The sequence below is a fragment of the Silene latifolia genome, chromosome 1, assembly GCF_048544455.1.
Source record: "Silene latifolia isolate original U9 population chromosome 1, ASM4854445v1, whole genome shotgun sequence".
Lineage (NCBI taxonomy): Eukaryota > Viridiplantae > Streptophyta > Magnoliopsida > Caryophyllales > Caryophyllaceae > Silene > Silene latifolia.
The window spans coordinates 98,734,781-98,745,049 of NC_133526.1; the positions used below are offsets into that span (position 1 = coordinate 98,734,781).

General features: G+C 40.5%; 1 protein-coding gene across 1 annotated transcript; it reads left to right on the top strand.

Moving 5' to 3' along the window:
* The first annotated feature begins 1,681 nt into the window (after nt 1–1,681).
* LOC141651601 (uncharacterized) lies at nt 1,682–2,790 on the top strand. Its single transcript, XM_074459306.1, has 2 exons — nt 1,682–1,786; nt 1,987–2,790. The coding sequence occupies exons 1-2, from the start codon at nt 1,682–1,684 to the stop codon at nt 2,788–2,790; spliced, it is 909 nt and encodes a 302-aa protein (XP_074315407.1).
* The last annotated feature ends 7,479 nt before the right edge of the window (nt 2,791–10,269 follow it).

The window sequence follows — 10,269 nt, forward strand, 5'->3', positions numbered from 1 at the left end:
AGTTTTCTCTCAATTTTAAATCTCTATAACTTGTGCTTAGTTTTTAGTTAAGAGTCAGGCCTGTTAACATCTTGTGCTTAGACTGTAGGTGTTGAACAAAGTCTGTTGGTAAGGTTCATTCAATCCTGTGCTCAGACTGTGGGTTATGTGGTCTTGCTGTTAACTTGAGTTGGTTATTATCTGTGCTAGGCTGTGATAATTTCCATGTTAAGTTGTCCAAATTGTTAGCTTGTTTCCATGTGAGTATTCTGTGGGATTTAAGTTGATAATTATATCTCTTAGTTCCCTCTCAGTCATCGAATAACATTCCTGTATCAAGCAGTATGATTCTTCCTATCAGCCTGTCTTATTTATTCAACTAAAAATACTTAGAGTGTCTCAAAATCCCTGGAATTCTACTCAGAGTTAGTTTAATCAATTAACTAGCTTGTCACCAAATTTCATGATTTTAGTAGGCCATTTGGTATTTTTAACTATATTCTTAAGTCTGTTGCATTCCTGAACAATTCAGGAAACTCTTGTCTAGGCAAAGATTGAGTCTTTTGTGTCAGGCCTGGGGTTTGACACTGCAAATTGGTAATCAGAGCAATGTTTAACACAATTCCACCTTTGTGTTAGTCTTGGGTTGAGAGAAACTGTAAGTTCATTATCCCTACCTACAACAAAAACACAAAAAAACAACCATGAGTGATAGAGACTTGCTGGTATTGAGACCAGAATAGAAACTCTTGCAGGAAATGTGGACACATTACTCAATGTTGTTCATGTAGTGATGGAGAGGTTTCCAAACCCTGATCCCAGGAGACAGCCACCTCCAAGAGGAAGAGGTAGAGGCAGAGGCTTCTTTATGGGAGCAGGGAGAGGACAACCACCACCTGGGTATGAATCAGATTCGGAGGAGAGCATCAGAACACAAGAGGAGGTTCCTGAGCACACACACAAGCATTTAAAGGTAGAAATCCCTGAATTTTCTGGTAGCCTAAATCCTAATGATTTGTTATAATGGATTAGGGATGTTGAGAAAATTTTTTAGTATAAAGGTTACACTGATGTTAAGGCCTTTAAAGTTGTTGTCTTGAAACTAAAGGGATATGCTTCTCTTTGGTATGATAACCTAAAACACCAAAGGATTAGGGAAGGAAAAGAACCACTTAGGTCTTGGTCTAAGCTTAAGAAAAAGATGTTGAGTAAATTTGTCACTAAGGATTACACTCAAGATCTCTTTATTAAACTGTCCAAACTTAGGCAAGATGAGAGACCAGTTGAGACCTACCTGAGGGAGTTTGAGCAGTTGACCCTGCAATGTGAGATTAATGAAAAACCTCAGCAAAGGATTGCTAGGTTTCAAGAGGGTCTTGATAAGAATATTGCTACAAAGGTTAGGATGCAACCCCTGTGGTCTTATGATGATGTGGTTAACCTGTCATTAAGGGTTGAAAAAATGGGAAAGGCTAAGCCTACAGTGCCTAAAACTACCACTAGACCTTCATTCAGGCCTTTTACTGGTGTCAGGATTGGTAGTGCACCCAAACCAGCTGCACCACCTACACTAGATAAAGGGAAAGCCCCCGTGAACTAAAAAACCAACCCACCTGTGACTGAGGAAAAGATCAAGTGCTTTCAATATCAGGGTTATGGGCACTTCAGGAAGGATTGTCCTTCTAAAAGGGCACTGACAGCAATGGAAGTAGAAGAGTGGGAAAGGGAAGGATTGGTTGAGTATGAGGAGGATGAGAGCCTAGTGTTGGAGGAAATGGAAGCTGAGGAGGAATCAGGCCAAGATCAGGTTGTAGCTCACCCGACACGGGGCACGACTTGGTCTTATGGAGAGTTATGCATTCACAACAAGCACCCTTAGAAGGCGACCGGAGATCCCGGATCTTCAGGAGTAGATGCACAGTTCAGGGAAGGGTTTGTAACTTGATCATAGATGGAGGGAGCTGTACCAATGTGGCCTCCATCACCATGGTCAACAAGCTAAATTAGGTGACTCAGGATCACCTAAATCCTTACAAACTCAGATGGTTAAACAAGGGAGCAGAGGTTAAGGTTGACAAACAATGCCTGGTCCCATTCTCTATTGGGAAGGTATACAAGGATGAGGTACTATGTGATGTTGTGCCCATGGATACTTGCCACCTGCTGTTAGGGAGACCATGGGAGTTTGATAGGAACACAACTCATCAGGGAAAGGAGAATGTTTACAGCTTCAAGCATGAAGGTAAGAAGGTCACCCTGACCCTCTTACCACCAAATCAAAGAAACTATGGGAGCCCAAACATGCCAGAAGAGATTAGTGATGTACTGTTCTTATCTGAGGCTGTCATGATTCAGGAAATACAACAAGAACAACTTGTGTTCATCCTACTATCCAAGGAAGTGATTGAAAGAGAGGGTTCAGAGTTGCCTGCAGAAATTGAACCTTTGATCCATAAGTTCAGGGACGTCTTTCCAAAGGAACTACCTAGTGGACTGCCACCCTTGAGGGGAATTGAGCACCATATTTATCTTGTACCAGGTGCTGTAATGCCTAACAGGCCTGCTTACAGGAGTGATCCAGCAGCCACCAAGGAGTTACAACACCAAATTGAGGAGCTTATGAGCAAGGGCTTTGTCAGGGAGTCTCTAAGCCCTTGTGCAGTCCCTGCATTGCTTGTCCCTAAGAAAGATGGAACATGGAGAATGTGTACTGACAGTTGCAGCGTATGCGGTATGGGTGCGGAAGCGACTTGGTCGTTGTTGTGCAATTCCTTGTTGTTAAATGCCATTTCGGGAAAATTGAACGGATAAATATTTTTTTTGAGTTTTTTTTTTTGATGAATAGTGCCTGTGAACAGTACACGTGAATAGTGATTTGAATTTCTTTTTTTGTTTTTGTGTGAACTTTGGAGATATTTGCTACCGCTAGACCTATAGCGATAACAATGGGTGAATTGTTCGATACGCGTCAAACAATTCGACTTAAACCTTGGAGCACGTCCTAAGTTCAAGCAAGGTACGAAAAACTCGTTCCGACCTCTTGAGCCAAACCAACTCGTGTAACAACACAAGAAGACAAGACAATTTCAGAGAAAACAATCTCAAATTTTAATTTCTTCCAACATGAATAAAAATGATCTACAAATGTGGCTTATATAGCCTCTTGGCCGAGTAGGGGGGATGGAGGGGTGACTACAATTTGACCCATATTGAATGCAATCAACCTAGTTCCTAACACCATTTACCAAATTAATTTTATGTGAAAAAAACTACATTGACAACTTAGATTACGAGGCAAGTAAAAGAAATAGGATTTGAATTCTCGCAACCCATTTCACACGGCAGCCCTAGCCGTGGTCTTGGGAGTCCGTCTTCCTCGTTTCGCGCGCTTGTCTTTGCTGCCAATGCGTGACTTGAATTCCCGTTATTTTTATTTTTCGGGCTTGTTTTTGAACGGAATTTATTCATAATCCCCGCTGAAATTTATTATAATTTTTACCCCCCCTCTATACGCATCAACTCTCCCTTTCTTCAAAAAGAATCGTCCCGATTCTTGTACCTTTAAGTGTCGAGGAGGAGATGCGGGTTTTGCGTTTATCCTTTCCTACCCAATGCCCGGGTTGAACACCTTCGATGATTGTTGTTGATTCCACCCACAAACTTTACAGTTCCGAAACATCTTCTCCACGAAATGTGTTAGCCCACGAACTGATCTCGGAGTATCCTCAAAACCGTGAACAAGAAGGGTGTCATTCACCATGGCTTTCCAATGTACACAATAGCATGTCGAACCGAAGAGACACACGGGTTCAGGTTTGATCCCAAGATTCTCCGGGGCTGGCCATTGCGTTTTCGTCATTGCATCGTTGCAATTGACAGTGTTATCAAATATAGGAGGCAAATCGAAATTGACAACAAGGTTATCCTCCTTTGTGAAGCCATTGTGGAAGGGCGAGATAGCTTCATCATCGTACACATCAAAAACAGGTGGTAAATTAGGATCAAACACCTTTTCCTTCCCCTTAGGATCGTCTTGGTTTAAGGAAATCAAGAGCCGAAGCTCTGATACCACTTGCAGCGTATGCGGTATGGGTGCGGAAGCGACTTGGTCGTTGTTGTGCAATTCCTTGTTGTTAAATGCCATTTCGGGAAAATTGAACGGATAAATATTTTTTTTGAGTTTTTTTTTTGATGAATAGTGCCTGTGAACAGTACACGTGAATAGTGATTTGAATTTCTTTTTTTGTTTTTGTGTGAACTTTGGAGATATTTGCTACCGCTAGACCTATAGCGATAACAATGGGTGAATTGTTCGATACGCGTCAAACAATTCGACTTAAACCTTGGAGCACGTCCTAAGTTCAAGCAAGGTACGAAAAACTCGTTCCGACCTCTTGAGCCAAACCAACTCGTGTAACAACACAAGAAGACAAGACAATTTCAGAGAAAACAATCTCAAATTTTAATTTCTTCCAACATGAATAAAAATGATCTACAAATGTGGCTTATATAGCCTCTTGGCCGAGTAGGGGGGATGGAGGGGTGACTACAATTTGACCCATATTGAATGCAATCAACCTAGTTCCTAACACCATTTACCAAATTAATTTTATGTGAAAAAAACTACATTGACAACTTAGATTACGAGGCAAGTAAAAGAAATAGGATTTGAATTCTCGCAACCCATTTCACACGGCAGCCCTAGCCGTGGTCTTGGGAGTCCGTCTTCCTCGTTTCGCGCGCTTGTCTTTGCTGCCAATGCGTGACTTGAATTCCCGTTATTTTTATTTTTCGGGCTTGTTTTTGAACGGAATTTATTCATAATCCCCGCTGAAATTTATTATAATTTTTACCCCCCCTCTATACGCATCAACAGTAGAGCCATCAATAATATTACTGTCAAGTATAGATTCCCAATTCCAAGGTTGGATGACATGCTTGATGAGCTGAGTGGTGCCAGAATTTTTTCCAAGATTGATCTCAGGCAAGGATACCATCAGGTAGGAATCATGGAGGGAGATGAATGGAAGACTACCTTTAAAACAAATCATGGGTTATATGAGTGGCTTGTGATGCCATTTGGCCTCTCAAATGCACCTAGCACTTTCATGAGGTTGATGACTGAAGTGTTGAGGCCATGCTTAGGCTAGTTTGCTGTAGTTTACTTTGATGACATACTGGTGTACAACAACAGAAGAGGAGAACATCTCAGGCATCTTGAAGTGATGTTTAAGATCCTCAGGGAGCAGAAACTATTTGGCAAGTTGGAAAAGTGAACCTTCATGGTTGAAGAGGTGACCTTTCTAGGATACATTGTCTCTAGAAGGGGTATATCAGTAGACCAGAAGAAAATCTCAGCAATCCAGTCCTGGCCAGTCCCTAAAACAATCACTGAAGTTAGGGGATTCCATGGATTGCCTTCCTTTTATAGAAGAGTCATTAAAAACTTCAGCTCAGTTGTAGCACCAATCACTGAGTGCATGAAGAAGGGAGAGTTTTAATGGACTGACAATGCTCAACAGTCCTTTGAAAGAATTAAGAAGTTGATGTGTGAAGCCCCTATCCTGAAGCTGCCAGATTTTGATCAGCTGTTTGATGTAGAATGTGATGCCAGTGGAGTTGGCATTGGAGCAGTTTTAATTCAGGCTCAGAAACCAGTAGCCTATTTCAGTGAGAAGCTAAATGGAGCTACACTGAAATACCTATGATAAAGAGTTTTATGCTATCATCAGAGCCTGATGCACTGGAATCATTACCTGAAGCCCAAACCATTTGTGTTACATTCAGACCATGAGGCACTGAAATATATCAATGGTCAACACAAATCGAGCCACATGCATGCTAAGTGGGTGGAGTTCTTGCAATCATTCACTTTTTCCAGCAAGTACAAGGAGGGAAAACAAAATGTGGTAGCATATGCTTTGTCAAGGAGACACACCTTACTATTAGTCATGGGAAACAAGGTCCTTGGGTTTGAATTTATGAAAGAAATGTACAAGGAAGACCCTGATTTTTCTGAAGAATGGATAACTCAGACTGAAGGACAAAGGGTTCCAGGGAGCAAGTATCTCTTGCAGGAAGGGTTCTTATTCCAGGGCAACAAGCTGTGTGTGCCTAGAGGATCTTACAGGGATCTACTGATAAGGGATGTTCACTCAGGAGGCTTAGGAGGTCACTTTGGAGTCCAAAAGACCTTTTACATCCTTCAGGGTCAGTTCTATTGGCCCAGGATGATGGGAGATGTCCAGATTATTCTCAGGAGGTGTTCAGTGTGTCAGCAGGCCAAAAGCTCATTCCAGGCTGGTCCTTACACTCCTCTACCAGTGCCTGATAAGCCATGGGAAGATGTAAGCCTAGATTTTGTTGTTGCCTTACCCAAGACTGAGAGGGGCAAGGATTCTGTGATGGTAGTTGTTGATAGGTTCAGCAAGATGGCTCATTTTGTGGCATGCAGGAAGACTGAGGATGCTGCCAGTTTTGCGGAGCTCTATTTACAGGAAATTATGAAGCTACATGGAGTGCCAAAGACCATAGTGTCTGACAGGGACACCAAATTCATGAGTTATTTTTGGAAAACCCTATGAAGGCTTCTGAAAACAAAGTTGTTGTTCAGTACATCTCACCACCCTCAGACTGATGGACAAACTGAAGTCACCAACAAAACATTGGGCAGGATCCTGAGATGCATAGTCAGCAAGTCCTTCAGGGATTGGGATTTGAAACTGTCACAAGCTGAGTTTGCATTCAACAGGGCACCATCTGCTGCAACTGGTCATAGTCCATTTGAGATAGTCTATGGGGTTAATCCACTCATGCCCTTAGATTTATCCAGTGTTCCAAGAGAGGAGATGAACCTTGATGCTAAGGCCAGAGCTGAGCAGATGCTAAAGCTTCATGAATCAGTCAAGAAACAAATTGAAAGAGCCAATGAAAGGTAGATGAAGCACTCTAAGGTCCCTCAAAGGAAGAAGGAATTCATGCCAGGTGATCTGGTCTGGATTCATCTAAGGAAAGAAAGGTTCCCAGCCAGGAGAAAGAACAAGTTAATGCCAAGAGCTGATGGCCCATTTGAAATTGTTGAAAAAATTGGATCAAATGCCTACAAGGTGGATTTACCAGGTGATTATGGAGTACATGGTACTTTTAATGTGGGAGATCTCAGTCCTTACTATGATTTAGATGATGAGGAGGCTACAGGCTTGAGGACAAGCCCTGTTCAACCAGGGGAGGCTGCAGCAGGAGCTAGGGATCAGGGCAACACTGATCAGACAGCAGGCAATAATCCCAATCATACTACCCTGTCAACAACCCCTGCCATGCCTTCTTTGGGAAGTCTCAAGTATCAGCACAAGCTCAACCACTAGCTGCCACCATGGCCAGCTGAAACATTGACCAACTAAGATCAGAAAAGTCCTAAGGAGCCAGGCCTAATTCACCCTCCAATCAAGAAAAAATCCAACTAAAAGTCAAGCTGCTGAAAGGGACATAAAGCATAAAGTAAATTGCCATTTCTGGCTAAACAAAGAAAAAGTTGTTGCTGAAAACCTTTTGCTTGTCTCTCTATATTTCAGATACCACCTCAGAGCCAAAGTCAAGGCCCCCACTGCACCCATTCGTCCTTACACTCCCATCCAAAGCAACACTGCAGCCTAGGAAGCAACATGTCACTATCAGTGCAGGATTTTTGTTGTTTTCTTGCAGTTTCTTTTAAATCATTTTGTCATCATTGTAAAACATTTCCAGTACTTTATTTATGTCCTAAGAACGAATCCTGGCCCTTGGATGAGATTACTAGGTTAAAATTTGTACCAGATCTCCGAGAGGAAGGCCTATATAAGGACCTCTCCTCCAACTGCATTGAGGCAGCTTTTGATGAATATTAAACCTGAGTTTTCTCTCAATTTTAAATCTCTATAACTTGTGCTTAGTCTGTAGTTAAGAGTCAGGCCGGCCTGTTAACATCTTGTGCTTAGACTATAGGTGTTGAACAAAGTCTGTTGGTAAGGTTCATTCAATCCTGTGCTCAGACTGTGGGTTGTGTGGTCTTGCTGTTAACTTGAGTTGGTTATTATCTGTGCTAGGCTGTGATAATTTCCATGTTAAGTTGTCCAAATTGTTAGCTTGTTTCCCTGTGAGTATTCTGTGGGATTTAAGTTGATAATTATATCCCTTGGTTCCCTCTCAATCATCGAATAACTTTCCTATGTCAAGCAGTCTGATTCTTCCTGTCAGCCTGTCTTATTTATTCAACTAAAAATACTTAGAGTGTCTCAAAATCCCTGGAATTCTACTCAGAGTTAGTTTAATCAATTAACTAGCTTGTCACCAAATTTCATGATTTTAGTAGGCCATTTGGTATTTTTAACTATACTCTTAAGTCTGTTGCATTCTTGAACAATTCAGGAAACTCTTGTCTAGGCAAAGATTAAGTCTTTTGTGTCAGGCCTGGGGTTTGACACTGCAGAGGGAGTATATTTTTTGTTACCCCATCCTCTGCAATTCCAAGACAATATCACCATATATGTCTCTTTCACCTTCTGCCTAATCCACACAGTCATTTTCCCATTCCAATGGCACTGTCCCCTACTCAGCAATGCGACCTTGGCAGTGCAGAATCAGAAGTAGTAGGAGACGGTCAGATTCATTCACAACCCATAAATTTGGGCCTACCCGCTGATCATCGTGATCAAACAAGAGTCTCGAAGAGTCTTTGTTATAGAATGCCCGCTCAAGTTTGCGAGCCTGACGAAAGCATTCCCGCTCCTCACCTCCGCCAAACTCGATGAGGGTGCACCGCCCGAAGCCATCATGTGCATCATTGTCCGGGTAGATAGTTTGAACCAAATTCAATCCCGCTAACCGAATCAAACCTATTAACCAGTCAAGGCTATACGAGAGTATAGCCTTTCCATGCCCATCCTCTGTATACGGGAGATTGTGAATGATGCACGTAAAGGGTTTAGCGTACATAAATCTACTTGGGGGTCCTACAAGAGGTTCATATTATACTTCATCATCATCAGCATCATCAACAGATGAATAATATAAACCACTATAAGTTGATGAACTTGACGACATAATCGATGTGAAAAATTAATGGAGGACTTAATAAGTTAAGAATTGCAAAGTGCAAACGGTAAAAGTTAAGATTGTGAAAATTATAATTCTACTTATAATGAGTTTGGGTTGTATTGGAAACGGTATAATAAGATAGTAAGAATTGGAACCGGTATAATAATAAGATAAGAATTGGAAAGTTAATAAGTTAAGAATTGGAAAGTGGAAACGGTACAAGTTAAATAAGAATTGGTAAACTCTACCGTGTTAAACATATAAGCTTACAACGGTTATCAAAAAACTATTTTCCAATTAGTAAAAACACAGTGGTTATAAAAAAACCGTTGTCCAATTAGTAACAAGAAAACGGTTATCAAAAAACCGTTGTCCAATGGCTAAAAACACAACGGTATTGATTTGACTAATGCATGCTGATAGGCTATCGCACACCTATGCAAAAATAAATACCCTAGACACAAATGAATGTAGTACGTAGGAGTCGAATCTGTTGGAGTATGTGTCCTCGACAATAATGTGATCACATGTTTAAATCTCATATAAAGAATACACAAGGGATTGTAACATTTTTATTGTCAACTGATCCACATTAATCGGTAATGATTGGCTGACTAGAGTTTGACATTACTGTCGTGCGACGGTGGTGATCAGTTGATCCCTTAAGGTCATACCTCTAGGGAAACATTCTTAATTGATTAATTAATTAATTGTATGACGATACAAATTAATTAATTCCTTAAAATTGAACAAATAATTTTTGTGAGTGATTATACGTATCTTATTGTAATTTGATTAAATAAGATTCGTTCTAAGTAATTGAATTGTTTTATTACTTAAGGTTTATTTATTGTTTATGAAACAATTGTAATAAGAATGAATTGATTATTATAAATACAAGTAGTTGTCAATTATAATTGGATGACCCATTTTAAGTAATGGTAATTGTGAATTACTAGTTAATTTTTGTATGTGATTTATTTTGTTTATATAATGATTTTTAATTTATTAAAAATGCATTATTTAAATGACATGTCTAGTAACAAGTCCAATTTGTCACACAATACAAATTAACAAATTGACAAAGTTAAAATGGATTCATATTACACAAGTGTGCCGTGTAAATGGGTAGATATGTGGGTGGTTGTGTTTTGTTTATTTAATTAAAAGGGAACACAATCATTCCCTACCAATATAGGGTTGCATGCCTAGTCTCTT

What these genes read in the sequence shown, in the direction of transcription:
- LOC141651601 (XM_074459306.1), top strand. Translation starts at nt 1,682, where the DNA reads ATGGAAGTAGAAGAGTGGGAAAGGGAAGGATTGGTTGAGTATGAGGAG. An exon ending in AGGAATCAGGCCAAGATCAG is followed by an intron (nt 1,787 to 1,986) that starts GTTGTAGCTCAC and finishes AAGCTAAATTAG; the next exon opens with GTGACTCAGGATCACCTAAA.